The 25,895-nt window shown below is 39.2% G+C and overlaps 1 protein-coding gene across 4 annotated transcripts in view; it reads right to left on the reverse strand.

The window, feature by feature from the left end:
• SCML2 (Scm polycomb group protein like 2) overlaps positions 1-25,895 on the reverse strand; it is a 92,713-nt gene that overhangs the window by 54,947 nt on the left and 11,871 nt on the right. For 2 of the 4 annotated variants that reach the window (XM_048213746.1, XM_048213744.1), the window contains exons 2-6: positions 20,549-20,594; positions 17,302-17,349; positions 10,836-10,906; positions 9,752-9,986; positions 4,873-4,961 (exon numbers count right to left, since the gene is read on the reverse strand). In XM_048213746.1, coding sequence (XP_048069703.1) covers positions 4,873-4,961; positions 9,752-9,986; positions 10,836-10,906; positions 17,302-17,349; positions 20,549-20,570 — 465 coding nt within the window. In that variant the 5' untranslated portion in view covers positions 20,571-20,594. Of the gene's footprint in view, positions 1-4,872; positions 4,962-9,751; positions 9,987-10,835; positions 10,907-17,280; positions 17,350-20,548; positions 20,595-25,895 lie in introns of all 4 variants that reach the window. The other 2 variants (XM_048213745.2, XM_026480235.4) reach the window with 1 other exon arrangement.

Consider the following 25,895-nt stretch of genomic DNA (forward strand, 5'->3'; position numbering starts at 1 on the left):
AGCTGAACAGTTCAGGCAAGGGGAAAGCCTGCACAAGGCACAGTGGTGGTAAGGTTAGAAAGAGACATGAGAAAAAAATAATTAGGAAGCTAAGTGGGTGGGCCTTCCTAATTAAATGGCTATTTGCAGGCCAGGGTCAAGAAAGAATGGTGCTTTAAGACGGCTCTTGGCAAAGTTTCAAGCTTGGCTGAAAGGGCACCCACAAATCAATGAGTAAGAACAGAAATCCAACAGAAAAACAGGCAAAGGCTACAATCAGGTAATTCACAGAAAAATAAAAGGCCATTAAACATATTTTAAAAGCTCAGTTTCACTGGTAATCGGTTCAGTGCAAATTACAGCAATGAGATACCATCCCCACCCCCAACTCCCCCCAAAAAAGATACATAAAATTTTTAAAGATTGATGACATCCGATGCTACTGAAGGTGTGGGAATAGAAACATCTATACAATAATAGTGGAGCATAGCTTGACACACCCTTTGCGGATGCAATTTAATAGTATATATCAACACTTAAAAGCACACATTCTCTTTGAACCAATAATTCTACTTCTAAAAATGTAGCCTTCACACTTATACAGAAAGCTCTATACTACAGATGACTTAAACGAGAATATGGACACAACCTAAACATCCATCGTTAGGGACAGATTAAACCAATTATGGTAATCCATACCACAGAATAGTACAATACAACATAAAATATATATGAAGCAAAACGGAAAGATTTCCAGAATATACATATTTTAAGGGTAAAAATAAATCACAGAACAACATTCACAATATATTCAAATTTATGTTTAAAAAATTAAAACCCATATATGTTTGTGAATGCACAGAAAAAAGTCTGGGAAAACACAAATAAAACTTCTATTTGGAGAGAAGAGGGTGGAAAGGAGGAAAGGATGGGATGAATAAAAAGATGCTCATTTTAAAAAAAAAGATGCTCATTTTTTACTCTGAGTACTTTGATATCCGCTCTCCAAACATGAATTACTTTCATAATTTTAAAAATGAAAAACATAATGTGTGTGACACATAACTAGCTAATAAAGCAATCTGATAGTAAGTAAAATAAATCCAATGGCTTTTCTAAAGCCACAGCACAAGCTGATAATGTTTAATAAAGACTACTACTAAATATCTCTTTTGGGGGCGCCTGGGTGGCTCAGTCATTAAGCGTCTACCTTTGGTGCAGGGCCTGATCCCAGGGTCCTGGGATCGAGCCCCGCATCGGGCTCCCTGCTTTGCTGGGAGCCTACTTCTTCCTCTCCCACTCCCCCTGCTTGTGTTCCCTCTCTCACTGGCTGTCTCTCTCTCTGTCAAATAAATAAAATCTTAAATATATATATACATATACATTTATGTATATATAATCTCTTTTGTTACTATTCTCACATATGCTTTACACATTGCCCAAAGGGCCTGTGTCCCTTGCTGGGAGGTGGTTGGGCAAACTCACTTTCAGGCACTCTTGTTACTCAAAGCGGCACTCAAAAGAATTTTTTTTTGCAATGTGAGAATCACATTAATTGATGTTTTACATCATTATGTCTTTAATGTTCTCCAAAAGCTTTTAAAACCTTTGTCAAAGCAATCTTGAAAAAGAAGAACAAAGCTGGAAGTATCACAATCCCAGATTTCAAGATATACTACAAAGTTGTAGTAATCAAAACAGTATGGTACAGGCACAAAAACAGACACATAGATCAATGGAACAGAACAGAGTCCAGAAATAAACCCACACGTATATGGTCAATTGATTTACAACAATGGGGAAAAGACAGTCTCTTCAACAAATGGTGCTGGGAAAACTGGACAGCTACATGTGAAACAACAAAACTGGACTACTTTGTTACACAAAAACAAACTTGAAATGGATTAAAAACCTAAATGTGGGGGCGCCTGGGTGGCTCAGTTGGTTAAGCATCTGCCTTCAGCTCAGGTCATGATCCCAGGGCCCTGGGATCAAGCACCAGGTCTGGCTCCCTGCTCAGCAGGGAGTCCGCTTTTCCCTCTGCCCCAACCCTGCTCGTGTTCTCTCTCGCTCTCTCTCAAATAAATAAATAAAATCTTAAAAAAAAAAACAAACCTAAATGTGAGGCCAGAAACCATAAAATTCCTAGAAGTAAACATAAGCAGTAATTTCTTTGACATTGTCCATAGAAACATTTTTCTATGTGTCTCTGTTTTCCTATCTTTCTACTTTTCTATATGCCTCCTCTGGCAAGGGAAACAAAAGCAAAATTAAACTATTGGGACTATACCAAAATTAAAAGCTTTTGCACAGTGAAGGAAACCATCAACAAAACAAAAAGGCAACCTACTAAATGGAGGAAGATATCTGCAAATGATATATCTGATAAGGGGTTAATATTGAAAATATATAAAGAACTTTTAGAACTCAACACCAAAAAAACAAATAATCTAATTAAAAAATGGGCAGAGGACCTGAATAGACATTTTTCCAAAGAAGACATCCAGATGACCAATAGACACATGAAAAGATGCTCAACATCACTCATCATCAGGGAAATCCAAATCAAAATCACAATGAGATATCACTTCACACCTGTCAGAATGGCTAAATACAAAAACACAAGAGACAAGTGTTGGCGAGAATATGGAGAAAAAGGAACCGCTATGCACTGTTGGTGGGAATGCAAACTGGTGCAGCCACTGCAGGAAACAGTATGTAGGTTTCTCAAAAAGTTAAAAATAGAATTACCCTATGATCCAGTAATTCCACTACTGGGTATTTACCCAAAGAAAATGAAAACACTAATTTGAAAAGATAAATGCACCCCTATGTTTACTGCAGTATTATATACAATAGCCAAGATATGGAAGCAACCTAAGTGTCCATCCATAAATGAATGGATAAAGATGTGGCATATATACATACACACACACACACACACACACACACACACACACACACACACACTGGAATATCAGCCATGAAAAAGAAAGAGATCTTGCCATTTGCAACAACATAGATGGAGCTAGAGAGTAAAATGCTAAATGAAATAAGTAAGTCAGAGAAAGACAAATACCGTATGATTTCACTCATGTGGAATTTAAGAAACAAAACAAAGAAAAAAGAGACAGACAAAAAAACAGACTCTTAAATAGAGAACAAACTGGTAGTTGCCAGAGGGGAGGTGAGTGGGGAGAGGAGCAAAATTGATAAAGGGGATTAAGAGTCCACTTACCTTGAAATAAGCACTGAGAAATGTATAGAATTTTTGAATCCTTTTTTTAAAAAACTACAATATTTACCATTCTTGACATGAATAACTGTAATAAAATTTAAGTGACTGAAAAAAGAATCAGGACAGAGGGTGAGAAAGAAATATTTTGACCCATAATTTAACTAAAACTTGGCTTTTATTCACTGTTCCTTAACATAGTGTACTCTTTCAACATTTTCTCAAGAGCATAAACTATCTTTGGAATTTTCCCTCTTTGTTATATAACAAATATTTCCTTATAACAAATTCTTTCTGATGACTGTTTTTAACATTCTTCTACTTCTGAAACCAAATCTCTCTAAGTAACTTTCAAGTGGTTTTCTGGCCCATCATCATTTTATGCAATGTCGAAGGATGACTAATACAGCAAAATGAGGGGAAGCTTCACTTCTGAAGGTAAATAAAAAATAGTAAAGAACATTTGCTTCCAGTAGAGCACTCCTTTCATATCTAAGGTGAAGAAAGAGGGTACAAATTCATTTTGACTAGTGGGTGATTATAATTGAGACTTTTTTATAAGTTGCTGTTATGGGCTGAATTGTGTCCCCACCCCTGCCAAATTCATATTTAAATCCTAACCCAATGGGGCGCCTGGGTGGCTCAGTCGTTAAGCCTCTGCCTTTGGCTCAGGGCGTGATCCCCGCGTTCTGGGATCGAGCCCTGCATCAGGTTCCTCCGCTAGGAGCCTTCTTCTTCCTCTCCCACTCCCCCTGCTTGTGTTCCCTCTCTCCCTGGCTGTCTCTCTCTCTCTCTGTCAAATAAATAAATAAATAAAATCTTTTTAAAAATAAATAAATAAATAAATCCTAACCCCAGTACCTGAGAATGTGATTTCATTTGGAGACAAGGTCTTTAAAGAGGTAATTAAGTTAAAATTAGGTCATCAGGGTGGGCCCTAACCCAATGACTGGTGTCCTCATAAGAGGAGCAAAGGAGGACACAGACATACAGATCATGTGAAGACACAAAGAAAAGACAGCCATTTACAAGTCAAGGAGAGACGCCTCAAAAGAAACCAAGCCCGCTGATAACCTTGGTCTTGGACTTCTAGCATCCAGAGCTGTTAAGAAAATAAATTTCTGTTGTTTAAGTCACTGTAATGAACTGAATGATGTCCTCCCAAATTCATAAATTGAAGCCCTAATCCCCAATGTCACTGTATTCAGAGGCAGGGCCTTTAAGGAGGTAATAAAGGTTAAGTGAGGTCATGAGGTGGAGCCCCAACCCAAAAGGACTGGTGTCCTTACAAGAGGAAGAGAAACCAGAGATATGTATCCTTCCCCACAGGCACAGAGAAGAGGCCATGTGAGGACACAGCAAAAAGGCAGCCATTTATAAGCTGAGGAAAGAGGCCTTACTAGAAACCAACCCTGATGGCACTTTGATTTTGGACTTATAGCTCCCAGAACTGTGAAAGAATAAATTTCTGTTGTTTAGGCCACCCACTCCGTGGTACTTTGTTAGGGCAACTGTAGCAGATTAATACACGTGTCAATCCAGTAATTTAAAAAGAATGTTTTTTTCCATATCAGAGAAGACAAAGCATTTAAGTGCCCCTATTAAAACAATAAAACCACAGCCCAGATGATGGAAGCTTTTTATAATATCTTTCTTACCTTCTTAAAGAATGTTGCAGGTGCCATTTCAGATCCATTCAGTGTTCGTAAGAGGAACATTGGCCAAGAAGATGCATTCATCTGATACCCTATTTTATAAAATAAATCAGCATGAAAAAGCCTCCCTGTGATATTACAGTAAGATGGTATAAAAAATAGGTTTTGTTTACCATTCTTCTCCAGAGAATGACTTTGTTATTGAGAAACTAAGGAAATAGCTAAGAGAAGCAGATGCACCCTCCAATCAGTTCTACTGTACCCACTGTACTATTTGGCAACAATGCTACAGTACGGGTAGAAACTCTCATTTTGGAGAAGCCATTAGCTAGAGTTCACCAACATGCACATATGTATGTTAGGAATGGGCCATAATACTAGGGGGTGATCCAAGCCAAAACCCATAAGAGGTTCCAGTCCCCACCAACAGCCACACAAGCATGGCAAAGGCTGCAAAAGACTTCCAGCCCCTCTTTTTCCTTAGAGTGCCTGCCTTATTTCCTTTCAGAAAGACAGTTTTCTGTGAAACTCAGCAAATGTACACTTATGATGCATTTCATTGTATATAAATTTCACTTCAAAATTTAAAAAAAACTGTAAATAAACACTGAACTCTAGTTAATGATACACATACTAAAGTATTTAGGGGAAATATACTAACATCAGTAACTTCCTCTGAAATACATTTAAAAATAAGATGGATTGATGAATTGATAGAAGGGCAGATAGATAAGTGATAAAGCAAGCATGTAAAATGACAATGGTAGAACCTAGGTAGTGTGTGGGTGTTCACTGTAAAATATTTTCACCTTTTCTATATGTTTGAAATTTTTCATACAATGTTAGGAAAAAAGATATCTCTCACTTTAGCAATCTTTACACACTAAACAAGATCTTCTCAGAATCTGTATCAGATGAGGTCAAAATTCACTCAGTGGGTGTCTTTTTCAGAGATCTTATCAATTAATGGTGAATATCACAGCATCTGGCACATGCAACAGTGGGTAGGGTCTGCTAGTTTTATTGCTTTCTGGGGGCAATCCATTTCATGCAACACTTGCCTGCCCTGATGCCAGAATTAAAGAGAACTTGGCATGCATCCCTGATGGATACATGCATTAAGATAGGGAGGCACATGAATCACTGGCAATCACTGGCACTGGGTCCATCAGTAGGATTAAACATGCAAAAAAGTTCAGATAGAAAGTCATCCTATAATAATCCTATACCAAAATCCCCTTAATCTGAGGGGGAAAAAATGGGGGGAGGAGGGAATTTATTATATACTCCCTTAAAATATATCAGTATTATTAGTGATATTTAATAAATAATCATCCACAACATGGATTTGACACATTGCGGTTAGAATATTGCACAAAAATAATTCTCTGGTCCTTATGCCTTTCTTTTAACCCCCATCTTATCCTATTACATCATGCAATCATCATCAGTGCCATCACCATCATCATCTTAATTTGACATTTTCTTAATTCTTTAACGGCCTAAAGTCAAACATAGATTAAAAGGCCAAAAACAGATGAAAGAGCGTGCAAAAATTCAAACACAGATAAAACTAATCTACAATGTTAGGAAGTCTAGAAAGTGGTACCTTTGGGAATGGGAGGTTTATAACTGCGGATCAGGAGTGGGGTTTCTGGGGTGCTGATAATATTCTGTTTCTTGATTTGGATGATGGTTATATGGATGTGTTCATTTATAAGCTGTACACTTACGAACTGTACACTTTTCTGTTTGCATACTAAAACTTTAAAGAAGCTTTTAAATATAACCTGTAAGGTTTAAATAACCTTTTAAAAAAGAAAACCAGAGGTGCCTGGGTGGCTCAGTCGTTAAGCGTCTGCCTTGGGCTCAGGGCGTGATCCCAGCGTTCTGGGATCTAGCCCCACGTCAGGCTCCTCTGCTGGAGGCCTGCTTCTTCCCCTCCCACTTCCCCTGCTTGTGTTCCCTCTCTCTCTGGCTGTCTCTCTGTCAAATAAACAAATAAAATCTTTAAAAAATAAAATAAAATAAAATAAAAAGGAAAAAAAGAAAAAAGAAAACCAAGTTGTGTTATATTAAAATGGAAACTATTCAAAGCATCTAATGAGCAAATTGGCAAAAATTGTGTATTTTTAATATGTACTATCAAAATATATATTAATCAGCGTGTACTGCTATGTATTTCATATTTTTAATTTAAAAACTCTAAAAGGGGGCGCCTGGGTGGCACAGCGGTTAAGCGTCTGCCTTCGGCTCAGGGCGTGATCCTGGCGTTATGGGATCGAGCCCCACATCAGGCTCCTCTGCTGTGAGCCTGCTTCTTCCTCTCCCACTCCCCCTGCTTGTGTTCCCTCTCTCTCTGGCTGTCTCTATCTCTGTCGAATAAATAAATAAAATCTTTAAAAAAATAAATAAATAAATAAATAAATAAATAAATAAAAACTCTAAAAGTAATTTGAAAAAAGAATGATCATAAATCTGGCTATGTGTTTGAAGTGTTGGCAATCACAACAGTTAGGCTTCCTTTAAACAAAATTCAAAAACATATTACCATTTATAAACAGAAATCAAATCCAAACAGGGAAGCACTACGCCTCAGGTTTACACTTCTATCTCTTACAGAATTCTGTATGATTTAAGAGATGTTTAAAACATAAATGGTATGAAAAAAGAAAAGAAGGAAAAAGGCTGAAAACACACACACCCTAAACCACCTTCTTGGAATAACACATCTCTAATTAGTTCTTTTTTAATATTTTTAACCAGATTAGGAATAATTAACAATTAGAGCAAGAAAATTATAAAAATATGTTGCTAAAAGAGTGGTAATTATTAATATCTTAAATTTTGGGTTCTGAGGGAATTTTTAACTATAGATGGAAACAAAAAGAAATCCATTCTCTCGTGCTTTACAATAGAGAATTTTCATTTCCAGCATTGTAAAGAAGAAGCAAAAACTAATATGTACCATTCACTCAAAACTATAGAAGTAATAGGGGTGCCTGGGTGGCTCAGTTGGTTAAGCAACTGTCTTCAGCTCAGGTCACGATTGCGATCCCAGAGTCCCAGGATCAAACCCCACACTGCATCGGGCTCCCTGCTCAGCAGACAGTCTGCTTCTCCCTCTGCCCCTCACCCTACCCTCATGCTCTCTATCTCTCTCAAATAAATAAATAAATAAATAAATAAATAAATAAATAAAATCTTTAAAAAAAAAAAAGGACTGTAGCAGTAATAAAAGAAATCACTTATTTTCTACAGAATATCAGAGTACATCTAAATATTTGGGGGGCAGGCCTTTTTTTTTAAGATTTTATTTATTTATTCGACAGACAGCACAAGCAGGAGGAGCAGCAGGCTGAGGGAGAGGGAGAAACAGGCAGAGGGAGAGGGGCAGGGAGCCTAATGCAGGGCTTGATCCCAAGACCACCCCCCTACATCATGACCTGAGTCAAGGCAAACGCTTAACTGACTGGGCCACCCAGGTGCTCCCAGACTTCTATTTTTTAAGATTTACTTATTTGGGGAGGGGAGTGCACGTGAGCACAGTGGGGAGGGTCAGGAGGAGAGGGAGAAAGAGTCTCAAGCAGACTCTGAGCTGAGAATAGAGCCCGATGTTGGGCTCGATCTCACGACCCTGAGATCACAACCTGAGCTGAAACCAGCAGTTGTATGCTTAACCAACTGTGCCACCCAGGCACCCCTGGAGTACATCTAAATATTAAGAGAAAACAGGGACGCCTGGGTGGCACAGTTGGACTCTTGGTTTCCTCCCGGGTCGTGGTCTCGGGGTCGTGGGATCGAGCCCTGCATGAGGCTGTGCACTGAACGTTGAGTCTGCTGAAGTTTCTCTTTCCATCTACCCTTCCCTGCCTTGCGTGAGCATGCTCTTTCTCTCTTTAAAATAAATAAATCTTTAAAAAATAAATAGATATTAAGAGAGAACAATTTTGCCCAAAACTGGAGTCACATACTTTTTAGCTTTTAAAAACTTGGTCAAAATTGAGAACTTTATACTTAAAAACCTTTGCTATACATTTCCATCAATCGCCTCCTTTTCAAAGATCTAAAGGTACTGACCCCTACCCCTCTCACTATGATTTCTTCTCATTGTCGTTATAACGAAACTTCCAAGTTTGAAACTGGGGTCTGGATGTGGAATCATACCCTTCCCCTGTGTTCCCCCCCATGCCAAAAATGCTGAATGGCTTAACAGACAATAACGAGGGAGGAAGTGACTCAGTACCAAATGCTACAAACTTCTCCCCCAGAAGGGTTTCTGAATCTGCATGTGTGACTTAGTAGAGCTGCTTTTGACATTTCAAGTTTGAAGACAGCATATGTCTTGCCCTGGTGTGGAGAACCTTCAGCACACATATGCCTAATGTGTACTTACGTGAAACTCTGTAACATATGGTACAGAGTTGATCTCTCATACATTCTCCACAATAACCACCTATTTGCAAAAATGCCTATCAGAGATTTCTAAAAGGCTACTTCAGGGGCACCCAGCTGGTCCATAGAGCATGCGACTTGATCCTGGTGTTGTGAGTTCAAGCCCCACGCTGGGTGTAGAGATTACTTAAAAACCAAATCTAGGGTGCCTGGGTGGCTCAGTTGGTTAAGCAGCCAACTCTTGATTTCGGCTCAGGTCCTGACCTTGGGTCATGAGATCAAGCCCCACATGGGGCTCAGTGCTCAGTGCAGAGCTCCCTCCCCCTCTGACCCTCCCCCTGCTCACGCACGCGCTCTCTCTCTAAAAAATAAATAAAATTTTTTAAAAAAATAAAATCTTAAAAACAAATAAAAGGCCACTTGAAACTTCTCTTAACGAATATTACATTAGTAAAAATATGTTATTTTAAAAACTGTTTATCCTTACCCAGTGGAGGCTGAAGTAAGTCCCCTTCCTTTTCACATGTCCCAATAGGCTGTATGTCTGGAGAATCGACAAGTCTCCAAAAATCATTTCTGTTGTCACTACCATCCAGTCTTAAACGTAGCCTGGCACCAGTAATTCCAACGACCGTGGCTATACATATTGAAGTCATATTGCGAGGGTCATGGGCTTCCAATTTCATACCAACTTTGAAGTCATTAGCTGGTGGAACCTTGGACTGTATATGTTACATATGTGTGTGTGTACACACACACACACACACACACACAAATAAAGTTTTGTTAAAATGCATCAACTGTAAGAAAAACAGTCAGTTATGTTACCAGAATACTATGAAATGTTTTAAGTAACAGTCATAGCAGATGGTGAGCAAAAGAACTATAAGGGTCAAGGAAAAGATCTTCTCCAAACGCTCTCCTTGGCTTGACATGCAGCATAAAAACACTGCCCATTGCTGGTCTTATTCTTTTGCCCACTTCCAGGCAACCCAAATATATCCTATAAAATGTACCCTGAATGGCTTCCTAAAATAAGAATTTGATTAGGCCAATTTCCTTGAAATAAACCAACTGGCAGCTCACCACTGCCTAAGTCCAAGTCCTCAGTACAGTTTAAGAGCTCCCATACCTTTAACCTTATCCCCACGCTATCCCCTCTACCCACTTTGTGCTCCAGCCACCCCATGCTATCCCTCAACACTCAGGTTCTTCTACACCCATGTGCCTTTGCTTTGGATGTTCCCTCTGCCTGAAATATCCTTCCCCTCATTCCAACCATCTCAGATATCACCTCTTCTGTGAACACTCCATAGAGTTATCATACTTTCCATAATTAATTATTTACATGTCTGTCTTTCCCTCCAGATGGACGATCATGACTGCTTAGTATACCTAACACAGAGTAAATCCTTAATGAATGAATGCAAAGAAACCATCTGGCTCTTAAGTGGCACTACCACAATCCCATTATCTCCTCACACTGCTAGAACCTAACAAACACAGAGACATCCCTCAACAAATTAACAATTCACATTAATATATACAATATCTACAGACTTTTGGCATACCTGTCTGAAACACTCCGAAGGGGCACTCAAAGATCCAGTCTCTTTCAAGTAATTTTCCCAGTGGAAATCATCTGGGGAAGAAAAAAAAAACCACATATACAAAATAGGGGGTTTTTTAGTATATATAATATGTATACTAATTTTCAGGAGTAAAATAGGACTTTAATTCCATATCTCTTTAAAAAAAGACTTCCTAAAGAACAGATTCAACTTTCCTGATCTGCATTTGATTACCAGCACAGAAATAAAAAATAAGACAACTTTCTGGTAGGGGCGCCTGGGTGGCACAGCGGTTAAGCATCTGCCTTCGGCTCAGGGCGTGATCCCGGCGTTACGGGATCGAGCCCCACATCAGGCTCTTCCGCTATGAGCCTGCTTCTCCCTCTCCCACTCCCCCTGCTTGTGTTCCCTCTCTCGCTGGCTGTCTCTCTCTGTCGAATAAATAAATAAAATCATTAAAAAAAAAAAAAAGACAACTTTCTGGTAATAATGGCTCTGATACAATTACACTCCAGATCTTCTTCATGTAATGAGGAATTAACCCAATGATTCTAAAAATGTAGACTCTAAAGGATTGTTTTATAGAGTAATAGAAAATTCTACTCATCTGTCTATATAAATTTACTCAAGACGTGTATACTCAAGACCATTTCATCCCATTAATGTGAAGGCACTTCTTTTTTTTTTTTCATGGAGAACTAAAGGTGTTCAGGTATGTGGTCGTAAAGAATCTTACCTCTGCAATGCTTTATGGAAAGAAAAAAATCTGAGAACCAGAGTTGCTTCTCAATTGACTGTTAGATCTTCATACACGGTATCAAGAATATGGTGGCAGAATAAAGCAGCAAACCAGTCATCAGTACAGTCACTGATATGAATTATTTTAATGATCTATATTTTCTACAAACACTTGCTGTCCCTTCTCTCACTCAGCCTTCATGATATATTACAATGGTATGAAGGTCATAAAGCAGTGTACTTTGCCTGGATTGCACACTTCAATTCAGTGTTCCAGTCAGACCGCCAAGACACTGAGAAAAAGACTTGATAGCAGTATCAAAGGTACTATTAATTCATACAAAAGGTTTTTTTTTAAGATTTATTTATTTATTTTAGATAGAGAGAGAGAGCACATGCGTGTGGGCGTGTGTGCAAGGAGGAAGGGCAGAGGGGAGAGAGAAGCCAACTCCCGGCTGAGTGGGGAGCCCATGCGGGGCTCGATCCCAAGACCCCAAGATCATGACCTGAGCCAAAATCAAGAGTCGGACACTTAACCAACTGAGCTACCCAGGCACCCCATAATTCATACAAAGTTTAATTCTCATCAACCACCTATGCTCTTGTTTAATTTCCTCACTATAAAAGTATTGGGTTTGACAGTTTCCCGTCCTGGGGGAATCTGCATTACCAGCCTCTTATACATCTTTCAAAGGGTAGAATACTTATATACACATACGCATACATACAAATGGAGTGCTGTTACATGCTTAACAACCAGCTTTCCAGAATACACAAGTAAAAAGCCTGACTGGTAGTGTTTGCAGATTTCTATGGTATAAATACTACCACCATGGCTGATCACAAGGTGACAGGGTGAAGTCAACAACAACAAAACTGGGAAGAGATGTGCACAAGTGGCTCTCCCAAGCTGGTGTGAGCCAGCTTCAGCATACCACTGTTATGTGTGTTTATGCATTTATATGTGTATGTACACATATTACATATGGTATTAAGCATGTCATACGTAACACTGTACACCCTGCTTTTTTTAACGATAAATCTACGAGATTGCTCCATTAAAAAAAAAATACTGGGTTTAATTCGGCTTGTAGATGACATGAAGCTAGCACTACCAAAGTGCTGAATGGCATGCAGCAGAATGTCAAGAATATGGGCTCTGAAGTCAAACCTGCCTTCTTCCAGTCTGGCTCTGCTTCTTACAAGCTATGTGATCTAAGCAAGTCATTTCAGTTTCTCAGCCTCAGTTCCTTCATCTACAAAATGAGGAAAAGTAATACATACGGCACAAGGTATTCTGAGAATTAAGTGATGTAGCATACATATGTCACTCAACAAAAGGAATGCATAAACTAGAAGTCATAGTTGTGCCTAAATTTATTAATACTGGATAGCTTTGTCCAAAATGAAAACTGGGGAGCCTGGGTGGCTTAGTTGGTTAAGCATCTGCCTTCAGCTCAGGTCATGATCTCAGGGTCCTGGGACTGAGCCCCACGTCGGGCTCCCTGATCAGCAAGAAATCTGCTTCTCCCTCTCCCTCTGCCTCTCCCCCTGGCTCATGCTCTTTCCCTATCTCTCTCTGTCAAATAAATAAATAAAATGTTTAAAAAAAAAAAAGTGAAAACTGAGGAGCACCTTGCTGGCTCAATCCATAGAGTGTAGGACTCGATCTCAGGGTCATGAGTTCAAGCCCCACACTGGACATGGAGCTACTTAAAATAAAAATTTTTTAGATATATATATTTGGGGGGGGCACCTAGGTAGCTCAGTCAGTTAAGCATCTGCCTTCAGCTCAGGATATAATCTGAGAGTCCTGAGATTGAGCCCCTCATCAGGCTCCCTGCTCAGCAGGGAGTCTGCTTCTCCCTCTCCCTCTGCCCCTCTCCCCCTGCTTGTGCTCTCTCTTACCCACTTGCTCTCTCTCTCTGTCAAATAAATAAATAAAATATTTAAAAAGATACATAGATATAGATATAGATATAGATATAGATATAGATATATAGATTTTTTTTTTTTAAGTGAAAACTGTGGAGCACCTGGGTGGCTCAGTTGGTTAAGCATCTGCCTTCAGCTCGGGTCATGATCCCAGTCCTGGGATCAAACTCTACATCAGGGTCCCTGCTCAGCAGGGAGTCTGTTTCTCTCTCTCCCTCTCCCTCTGTGCTCTCTCTCTCTCTAGCTCTCATTCTCTCTCAGATAAATAAAACACAAAATAAAATAAAAGTGAAAATGGAGATCCATGGTTATAAAATTAACTGACCAGGATATTTCAGTGACCTCCTAAGCACTAACCTGACAATCAGGAAACCCAAGGTTCTAACTGAAGCTCTACTATCATATGACCTTGGAGAACATTAAAAAAAGAACAAAACAGGGGCATGTGGGTGGCTCAGTTGGTTAAGCATCCAACTCTTGGTTTCAGCTCAGGTCATGATCTCAGGGTCATTGGATCAAGCCCTGCATTGGGCTCCATGCTCAGCATGGAGTCTGCTTGGGATTCTCTCCCTCTCCCTCTGCCCCCACCCCCACTCGCTCTCTCTCTCTCTCTCAAATAAAATGTATAAATATTTTTTTTAAACAGGGGTGCCCGGGTGGTTCAGTCAGTTAAGCATCTGACTCTGGATTTCAGCTCAGATCATGATCAGAGTTGTGGGATCAAGCCCCACATCGGGCTCCACACTTAGTGGGGAATTCTGCTTAAGGATTCTCTCTCCCTCTCCGTCTGTCCCTCCCCCTGCTCACGTCTCTCTCTCTCTCTCTCAAGTAAATGAATCTTAAAAAAAAAAAAAAAAGAACAAAACACAAATGGAGGGGGAAATCTGACTATAAAATCATTAAAGAGCCAACATCCCAGGAAGAAAGGAGTGTAAATTGAAGATAATGACAGGGAAACTAAAATCATTTCACAATAATACCTCAGATAAACCAGCTACATTTGTAAAATTTTTCAATGACACTGGAAAAAAATTCATTTAACACATTTTTTAAAATATTTTATCACCATTCGTGTCTGAACAGGCTGTAATTTGAGCTAGCAAATCCTTTACACCAGTATTCTGCAATATGATCATTTTCTATCACATTGCTAGCTAATGACCCTATGTAGCATTTAACCACTGGAGCCTTAACTTTTTTCTTTATTCTTAAGGCAGTATTTTCAGTCCCCAAAACCGCTCAGTTTGGCTGCCCATGTGCTGAGACCCTACCAATAACATAGGGGAAACACGCATAGCAAAAGGCTTTACTTAGATTTAGATTTGCTTAAATTTAGATTTGACATATCTTCAATAATACCACAGCTGGAATTCCTGACCAGGAGCCAAAATAGTCAGAAAGTCTTACCCAAACCTGAGGACCCAGCCTGCCTCTGCATCTTACCCTCATGGACAAACCGGAGCAGGGGAATATTATTCTCCCTCAGAAACGAGGCCTGGCAACTGAAAGGTTTGTTCATGAGATAGGTATACACATATAACCATGTGATCTGATTGTTATTTGCACATGTCCGTGGTCCTTCTTATTTGCCTTGTACTCTATACTAGTCCATACATTAGCCCAAACACATTTTGACAAACTGAACATTATCTATATGAGCCACCTTGGTCTTCTCCAGAGTGAATCAGAATCCTAAAGTCTCCCAGCAGTGCTAGGCTTGGGTTCAGAGGCTCGGTAAAGAAGATGGGCAAAATATCTAGAGTTGGAAGCTTCTCAGCTGAATGATCAGCACCCACTGCTTCATAGCAATTATCACAACTATAACTGGGCATTTGTTTAATGTCAATCTTGCCCCCTAAGCTCAAAGAGGGCAGGAATCATGTTTGTCTTATTCATCACAGGTTTCCCATAGAAGGTTGCCAGTATGTGCCAGGCACCATCCTAGGTACTGTGCACATAGTAGTTAACAGAAGAGACAAAAGTCCTGGCTCTCTTGGAGCTTACCTTCTAATGGTCACTGATTTCTAAGATGAGATGTTAGGGTCAGGGCCCTGAGAAATATCCGTAGATGTCTGTCAATTTAATTAAGTAATATCATTTTTTTCAATCAAGTTTGAGAATTTTTAAAAATTACTAGTTTCAATTTTTAAGAATATATTTTTTAAAATTTATTTTTATGAAATGTCCAGTATAGCAAATCTACAGAGACGGAAAGTAGATAAGGGGTTGCCTAGAGCTGAGGGAAAGAAGAGGTATGGGGAAAAACAGGGAGTGACTACTAACTGGGTACAGGATTTCTTTTTAGGATGATGAAAATGTTCTAAAACTGATTATAGTGATAGCAGCACAAGTCTGTGAATATACCAAGAACCAATGAACTGTGTACTTTAAATGGGTGAATTCTATGGTGTGTGAATTGTATCTCAACAAAATGGGTATATTAAAAAAATACAACAGATGGGGAAGATTTGTAGGAATGAGGAAGAACATTTTAACCTAATGGCTTCCCTTTCCTTGGAGGGCTTTGGGAGTTGGAGGGAACTGCTGAAGAACAAATAAGACCAATGGAAAAGGGAGCTAAGGAAGAACTGGGGGCCCAGCCACAGTGAGAAAGAATGATTCCATGCGGATTACCTCTATAGGCAATCTTCCTGTAGGAATAGAAAGTCATAGGTGAACTACCCCAGGAGTGGGGCTAGCAGGACAGGTACAACAGAAAAACAAGGGGCAAAAGGTTTGCCTGGAAAACTCTGATAAACACAGTAAGCCTGTTATAGTTATTTTTTTAAATTCAGCTTTTTGTATGTGTATGACTAATTTTTTGTTTTCCTTAAGAGCAGGTACAATGGGTCAGATCCTATCTCCTGAGTCTCTGATGCAGTGCTATACACTTGCTACTCACAATAAGAAACTTAATACGTGAATTAATAACTCAAAGTTAATAAACATTTACTGAACGTTACTGTATGCCTAGGCATTATATTAGATGCTTTACATTCATTTTCTTTAATTCCAACAGTCCCACGAAGTAAGTAGTATCATCCCTGTGTTACAGAGAAGAAAAAAGAGACTAAGAACGTTGAGTAATTTGCCCAAGGTCAAAAGGCCAGGGAAGAATGAGACCGGGATTCTAGAACAGATCTGTCAGACCTCCCAATGCCTACTAGCTTTTATCCAATTAACTTTCTTTTGACCATCAAAAAAAGGATTTTCACATTGACTCTAATATTAGAAGAAAAGTCTTTATTAATAACCAAATTATCATTTTTAATTGGTAATAAATGGTAATTATTAACTAGGTATCTTTAATTTGGCAAAAAAAGCATTGAAATACATGATTTTTTCTACTTTAATCCCATGCCAATTTATCTCTAAAATAAAACCAAAGTAAATTTTTCAAAATAAAATCTTTTACCTTTCCTATTGCTCAGGTTTTATATTTATAGGAGTCTACTATACAAGACTATACCAAAAGCAGGGGCGCCTGGGTGGCACAGCGGTTAAGCGTCTGCCTTCGGCTCAGGGCGTGATCCCGGCGATCTGGGATCGAGCCCCACATCAGGCTCTTCTGCTATGAGCCTGCTTCTTCCTCTCCCACTCCCCCTGCTTGTGTTCCCTCTCTCGCTGGCTGTCTCTATCTCTGTCGAATAAATAAATAAAATCTTTAAAAAAAAAAAAAAAAAAAAAAAAGACTATACCAAAAGCAATAAGAGTTCATATTAACACTGAATGAAAAGAAAAATATATTGTACTGAACTACTTTAAAACCTACCATTTTGCATAGAAGATGTACCTGAGTGAGGAGGTTTCTCTTGATTCTCCTTCTTGACATCCATTGAATCTAAAAAATGAAAGAAAATAGTGAGCAACACTGGAAGGCCATAGCAAAAATCTAAAAGAGCTCTTAGAAAACGTATAAACTAGGGTGCCTGGGTGGCTCAATCAGGTGAGTGTCTGACTCTTGGTTTTGGCTCAGGTCATGATCTCTTGGGTCATGGAGTTGAGCCCTGCATCAGGCTCCATGCTCAGCAGGGAGTCTGCTTGAGATTCTCTCCCTCTGTCCCTCCCCCTACTCATGTTCACTCTCTCTTTCTCTGTAAAATAAATAAATTAATCTTTTTAAAAAAAGGAAAAAAAGAAAACCTATAAGCTAAAACTATTTTCTAATAGGACCCAGTTTTAATTTTATAATTAATATCCTCATTTCCTGCATAGGATTTCACTTTCTAACATATGTATCTTACAATTTGCTCATTTACTTTGTTTATTGTATGTCTCATTCCACTCAAATGTAAGCTCCAAAAGGGAGCTTACCCCCCTTCCCTCCTCTCTAAAATTAAAAAAAAAAAAAAAAAGAATTAACATACCCTAGAAATAAACTGCATGCTTTTAAGAGTTTAAAACATAAAAGGGAAATTGAGATATAATAGAGTAGGCAGAGATTTTTCTCTGTGCCAAGCTGAAGAGCTCCAATAGCACTAGACCTTGTGACTTTACAAATCTAAGACATTATTTGTCCATATATATATCTTAAAGTACTCATTTTTTTAATTAATCGTAATACTGTTACTACGCTGAAAAAAATTAACCGTAATTCCATAATAACTTCAACTAAGCAGTCAGTCTTCATATTTCCCCAAATATCTTATTTTAAGTGTGTCTCTTTGAATCAGCACCCAAATAAAGTCCATATACAACAATGGACAATAAGCGTCTTAAGTCTCTTTTGATACTTATAGGCTCCTCCTCATCCTCTTTTTCCCCCCACCTTCCTCTGGGAATTTTTTTTTGCTCATGACACCAGTTTAGTTTTACAGTCTGGATTGTGCTGACTAGCTCCTACGGTGCTGGGTTCTTCTGGTCCTTATCTTTTCTCTAAATATAAGGTATTAGTGGGGCGCCTGGGTGGCTCAGTTGGTTAAGCGTCTGCCTTCAGCTCAGGTCATGATCCCAGGCTCCTGGGATCAAGTCTGGCGTCAGGCTCGATCCCAGGCTCCTGGGATCAAGTCTGGAGTCAGGCTCCTTGCTCAGCGGGGAGCCTGCTTCTCCCTCTGCCTCTGCCTGCCACTCCCCCTGCTTGTGCTCGCTCTTTCCCTCTCTCTCTCTCTCTGACAAATAAATAAATAAATAAAATCTTAAATAAATACATAAATAAATATAAGGTATTAGTGTTTTGATCCAGAAGAGTTTAACCAGATTCAGGTTTTGCTTTTTTGAGGAGAGGAGAAAAGAAGGTGACTTCACAGGTGGTATTGTGTACTTCTCATAAGAGGCTCCTAATATCTAGTTCTCTCTCTTTTTGTGATATGAACAGCCACAGATGGCTACTGCCTAGATCCATTAGTTCATTAGTGATTACAAAATGGAGGTATCCTAATTTTATTATCCTGTTTTTATTAGCCAGAAAACTTATATAGAAAGAAACCTCCCCTCTTCAATCATTCAATTACCTAAGGTACATACCACATAGGAAAGTCACAAGCAACACTTCATTCTTTTCCTTTACTTTCTAATTTTCAAAATAATGAGCTGGATCTCAAGCATTCTCCAAAGATGACAGGTAAGTTTTGTTTTGCTGTGTCATTATGAACTCATGAATTTAACCATACTTAATGTGTTGTCAATCTATCACTCTTTTACTGTTATTGATGCCCAAATTGTCAAATGACAAGTTTCTCAAAGAAGGATCTATGAATGATACCAGGTATACAATTTAAGGTAACAGATCTACTTTCTGGTTATGACTCAGTGCCTCTTCAAGATGTGTGAACATTTGAGATGGATATATAAGCTGCTTTCTATTTAAATGATTTGACTAGTACAAAGAAAGTACACTAAACTAAACACTTGACAAAACTGGAAATAGCAGAGGACAACAACATTCAGCTGTCAGCCACAAGAAAGCTCATAAGAGACACAGGACTTGAACTGGGTGTTGAAGGAAGAACAGGATTTAGGATGGCAAAGGTGTTCAGGATGTATTATGGAAAAGGAAATACAGATGACCCTTGAGTAACATGGAAGTTAGGGGTACCCCCCACCTGCAGTTGAAAAATCCACAAATAACTTTCGACTCTCCAAAATCTTAGCTACTAAAAATCTATAAATGGTTCATTTGAGAGTTTTTTCAAACTGTCACAAATCTCCAAAAAATTTCCCAATATATTTATAAGAAAAAAACCCACACTTAAGTGGACCCATGCAATTCAAACCCATGTTGTACAAAGGTCAACTATACAATTCAAAAGAAAGAGTGCAAATGAGTGTAGCATACTCAAGGCAGGGTGAGCAGACTTCTCACTAAAGCAAGATAAGACAAAGCATTTATTCATTCATTCATTCATTCATTCATTTATTTATTTATGGGGGGGGCAAAGGGAGAGAGAGAATCTTAAGCAGGTTTCATGCCTAGCACAGAGCCCAACACGGGGGTTTAATCTCATGACCCTGCGATCATGACCTGAGCCAAAATCAAGAGTCAGTCACTTAACCAACTAAGCCACCAAAGCAACCCAGGATGAAGCATTTTTTAACCAATCATATTAGAGTTAGAAGATTTGGATTCTGATTTTGACTTTGTCACAGAGTTGTATGACCTGTTCACTTAAACTCTCTTGAGTGTCAGTTTTCTCACTGATAAAACTAGGAAGAAGGGACACCTGGATGACCCAGTGGGTTAAGCGTCTGCCTTCAGCTCGGGGCATGATCCCAGGGTCCTGGAATGGAGCCCTGCATCAGGCTCCCTGCTCGCCGGAGAACAACCCTCTGCTGTTCCCCCCGCTGTTCTCTCTCTTTCTCTCTGTCTCTGTCTCTCTCTGTCAAATGAATAAATAAAATCTTAAAAAAAAAAAAAAACTAGGAAGGAAAAACAAAATTATCTTTAATAGCTATTCAGTTCTGAAATTCCAATTCTAAGCACCTAACATGTCCTATGACTTTATTTCTAAAACATCTTTTTTTCCAAAAGTTCAATCTACTAAAAGGTAGTCATTCCAAATGAATAACTAAAAATATCATCATGTCCAGAAAGTAAATCTTACCTTCGTTCACTGTTTGCCCCATGGTATTCTTTTCTGGTACTCTTTCCTACAAGGAGAAAGATGAATTAATGCCTCCTTTTAGCATATTTCTGAAGGGCATTATTATTAGAAATCAGTTATAGATTTAGATCATTTTAATTTATTTCCCTTGAATAAAAATAAGTTCAGTAGATTAGTAGCTGGCAGGGGCTGGGGAAAGAGGGACTAGGGGAGCAACTACTAATGAGATGGGTAAGGGTCTCTTTTTTGGGGTGACGAAAATATTCTGGAATTAAATAGTGGTGATAGTTATACAACCTTGTGAATAAACTAAAAACGACTGAATTGCAACACTTTAAAAGGGTGAATTTTATGGTTAAATGAATTAAAAAGAGCAGATTATCAATTGGTAGAGTTGATATCCAATCTGAGGCCAATCCCAAAACCCACTTAAACCCATATTATGGAGAGGTGGAAGAATTATGACTGTGTTGGTAAAACCTGTAAGAACTGCAAGAGTCAAGTCTTCTAACAAGACAATTACTTGTTCAAAGACCTATGTATTGTGAGTCACTAATTCATTCATTAATTCAAACTTTTCCTGCATGTCCTCAATATGCTAGGCAATCTACAACAAAGAGAAATAATACACTGTCCTTGCCCTCCAGCACCTCCATCCAGTCAGAAACAGGCCTATGAATAAAACACAATATGAGTGCTATAGTAAAGGTATGTACACAGAAATATTTAATATGGCAATAGGATATCCATCTTCCATTACTCTGTGTGCCTATGATTAGAACATGATAATGTGCATGATGGAAGGTAACTTCTTATTTAAAGAAGTCCGTGGAGAAGACATTCATTAAGCCACCCAGAACACCTTCTGCATCTCTGACTCAAATGACTTAAACTCAGAAAACATCTCCTCAAAATTTGCCCCTTCCTTCTGACATTTTTGTTTCTCCTACCAACACACTACTCTTCCAGGTACTTGGGATTTAATACCCCAGGTATGACTGAATGTGTGAGGTTCTCTTCTTCCACTCACACATTCAATCAGTAGCCAACATGCATTCTCTCATTTCTCTTTCCCCTGGCACTAACTGGTTTATACACTCATTAGCTCCTGCCTGGTCTAATACCATAGTTGCCTAACTCCTTTTGCCACAAGGGTCTTTCCCCACCACAACCTACCCAATACATGTCAGATATGGACTAAGCTGCTTTCTGCCCAAATCACTTACCTGCTTCAGTGATTTCACTGACTGCTGAATTGAACAAAAAATCTTCTGGGCCTATTTAAGGTCCCTCACAATTTCAAAGCCACCTGACATCTACCACCTACAGCTATCCTGTGGCCTAGCTCAAAACTCATCATGTTGTCCTATCTGCATGAGATACCCTTTCTTCTGCTGCTTCTTGAAATCCTATCCATCCTTTAAGACCAAACATAAATCCCACCTTTCTTAAAGCCTTTCTTGTTCCTTTCTGTATCACACCATCTGTTTCCAGGTGTGATATAGTCATTGATTTAATAAATATTTACAGAATTCGTATATGCTTGGTGCTGTGTAGACAGAAGATACACAATCTACTACAAAAGACCTTGGAAATCTAGTGAGAGAGACATATTAACAAATAATTATCGAACAAAGAATAAAACACAAACTCTATTAACAGAGGTAAAAGCGGTGCTCTGTGTGAAGACAAAAACACAATTAACTGGGAATATAAAAGAAGCCTTTTCAAAAGAAGTGGCACTTGAACTGGTCCTTTAAAGATGAGTACTTCGATGAGCAGAGAAGAGAAAGAGAGGAATTTTAGGCTGAAGACACAAAACGAGTGGACACTAAGGAGGCTCCTGCCTCCTCTACTTGATTATGAAACACTAGAGTTGCTTAGGTTTCTTCTGGGCTCTTATCTCCCTCTACAGTCTCTCAGGGCCCATGCCTTCAGAAGTCACCCATAAAGAGATGATTCACAAAGCATTACCTCCCCTTTTGAGACATCAGCCCTGAAACTCAGATTGGAATAATCAAATGAATTAAATATTCAATACCACTGTGAGTGAGGATGTTTTCAATTAAAGACCATAGTCGAGTGGCTAAAGAAAAAAAAACAAAGTGAGGGCGCCTGGGTGGCTCAGTCAGTTAAGCCTCTGCCTTCAGCTCAGGTCATGGTCCCAGGATCCTGGGATCAGGCCCTGCATTGTGCTCCCTGCTCAGTGGGGAGCCTGCTTCTCCCTCTCCCTCTGCCCCCCACCCCGCTCGTGCTCTCTCGCTCACTCTATCTCAAATAATAAAATCTTTTTAAAAAATAAATTTAAAAAGAAAAGAAAAAGTGAAATATATAGAGGGTGCTGAATCCAAGCAGTAAGTAAAGGGAGATGAGCTGTAATCCAGGTAGGGAGTGAAGGCACTTACCAACTCTAATCAGAGAGCAAAAAGTTGTGAATTACATTAAAATAAGTTCCACTACTATAAGAAGGGGCTCAGTTGAAAAACTGAGGGATGGGTCACACGTAGAAGGATATACCCAGGTTCCTATGCTCTTCCCTCAAATCTCTAAACCATAACTGAATTCTTGATCTCAACTGTTATCATTGCTCCCATTAGTTAAGTAAATAATCTTGCAACCCTTGAAGGTGAAGATTTATGTATATAGATGACTAAAAGTAAATCTTCGGGGGCGCCTGGGTGGCTCAGTCGTTAAGCGTCTCCCTTCAGCTCAGGGCATGATCCCAGCGTTATGGGATCGAGCCCCGCATCAGGCTCCTCTGCTGGGAGCCTGCTTCTTCCTCTCTCACTCTCCCTGCTTGTGATCCCTCTCACTCTGGCTGTCTCTCTGTCAAATAAATAAGTAAAATCTTAAAAAAGAAAAAAAAAAGTAAATCTTAGAAGACCTAAATAAATAAATCCACATACCATGCACACAAGTTGGAAGATTTCTTAAATAGGCATAAAATTGCACTAGTTAACTATAAAAGAAAATATTAATAAACTGGATTTAATAACTTATCCAAAGGCAATATTTAATCAAGATAGAGTGGTACAGGCATAAGGATTGACATATAGGGCAATGGATCAAAACAAAGTCCCAAAAGATGCACATTTATATGGTGAATAGATTTTCAACACAAGTGCCAAGGTAATTTAATGGAGAAAGGATAGTTTTGGTGGTTTTTCTTTTTTCAACAAATAGTACTGGAACATTTCCATGTATCAAAAAAATAAAAAACAATACTTATCTCAGAAGTCAATACACAAAAATTACCTCAAAAAAGATTATAAATTTAATGTAAAGCCCACAACTATAAAATTCCTAGAAGAAAACACAGAGACCTTGTGACAACAAGTTAAACTATGACTTCTTAAATATGACACAAAGCAGCACAACACATCAGAGAAAAAACTGATACACTGGATTTCATCAAAACTAACAACTTCTCTTCAAATGATACTGTTAAGGATAAGCCACAGAATAGGAGAAAATACTTGCAAAATATGTATCTGATAAAAGATGTGCATCCTGAATATATAAAGAACTCTTACAACTCAATTTTTAAAAGGCAAACAGTGCAATAAAAACATAATTGGCAAAAGATTTCGATGATCACTTTGCTAAAAAAGATACACAAATGGCCTGTGAAGCGTGTGAAAAGATATTCAACATCATTAGTATTCGGGAAGCACAAGTTAAAACCGCAATGAGATATGACTACATAAAACGGGTAAAATTAAAAAGACTGACAATACCAAACGTTGATGAGAATATGGAAAAACCAGGACTCTCATACACTGCTGGTGGGCATAAAATAATTTTTTAAAGATTTTATTTATGGGGCACCTGGGTGGCTCAGTCGTTAAGCGTCTGCCTTCGGCCCAGGGCGTGATCCCAGGGTCCTGGGATCAAGTCCCGCATCGGGCTCCCTACTCCACTGGGAGCCTGCTTCTTCCTCTCCCACTCCCCCTGTTTGTGTTCCCTCTCTGGCTGGCTGTGTCTCTCTCTGTCAAATTAATAAATAAAATCTTTTTTTAAAAAAAGTTTTAATTTATTTGAGAGAGAGTGTGAGAGAGAGAGCAAGCATGAGTGAGGAGGGGCCAAGGGAGAGGGTGAAGCAAGCTCTCTGCTGAGTGCAAAGCCCATCATGGGGCTCGATCCCGGGACCCCAGGATCATGACCTGAGCTACCCAGGTGTCCCTAAAATAAGTATTTCTATAAAAACAGAACTTTCTTAGCGTTAAATGAAATGCAATGTTGTTAACTTCAAAACCAATGCTTTGGAATCTAAACCACTTATTTTAAAGGTAGAACCACAGACCAAGGAATAAAATAAACACTACTTATCCCCAGATAAAGACAGGAAGAATTCCAGATCCCTTTAGTTTGAGATTAGCCATATTAGATAAGATCAACTCTTTCAGAGTTTGGAAACTTTTCCTTTTCAATTATCATAGTCACTCAACACCAGTGAGCAGATGTATCCCTTGTGAAGTCCAAAGTCATGCCAAATAAAGCCTTCAATACACAAAAAGAACTCAAATTGTTTATGAGTGCATGAGTCAGTGACTCAATAAGCATTCCGTTTCAGTCCTCATGGTGTTAAAGTGCAGTGAGTTGTTTGAAGACACCATTCAGACTCTTAACTGTAGAGAATAAACTGAAGGTTACCAGAGGGGAGGTGGGCAGGGGGGATGGGTGAAATAGGTGATGGGGATTAAGGAGTGCACTTGTCATGATGAGCACTGGGTGATGTCTGGAACTGTTGAATCACTATAAAATATTTCTTTTCAAATATTCCGAAATTTATATATTTCCTTGATTTGTTTATCCCTCCTGATTCTCCCCAATATTTCTACTATCAAAGGTTTATATTCGACATATGCAAATGTGTAAGTTTTTTTTTTTTTTCTTTTTAAGAAAGAGAAAGAGAGAGAGGGTGCCTGGGTGGCTCAGTCGATTAAGCATCTGCCTTCAGCTCAGGTCATGATCCCAGAGTCCTGAGCCCCATTGGGGGGGGGGGGGGGTAGTGTCCCTGCTCAGCAGGGAGTCTGCTTCTTTTCTCCCTCTGCCCCTCTCCACCGCTCGTGCTCTCTCTCTGGCTTGCGCACACTCTCTCTCAAATAAATAAATAAAGTCTTAAAAAAAAAAAAAAAAGAAGAGTGCACCACAGAGCAGGGGGCGCCAGGGTTAGGGAGGGACAGAGGGAGAGGGAGAGAGAGAATCTCAATCAGGCTCCACCCCCAGTGTGGAGCCCGACGCGGGACTCAATCAGAGGACCCTCTGAAATCAAGAGTAGGATGCTCAACTGACTGAGCCACCCAGGCACCAGGCGAACGTGTAAATTCTGATTCAATCTAGGCAC

The sequence above is a fragment of the Ursus arctos genome, chromosome X (assembly GCF_023065955.2).
Source record: "Ursus arctos isolate Adak ecotype North America chromosome X, UrsArc2.0, whole genome shotgun sequence".
NCBI classification, from domain to species: domain Eukaryota; kingdom Metazoa; phylum Chordata; class Mammalia; order Carnivora; family Ursidae; genus Ursus; species Ursus arctos.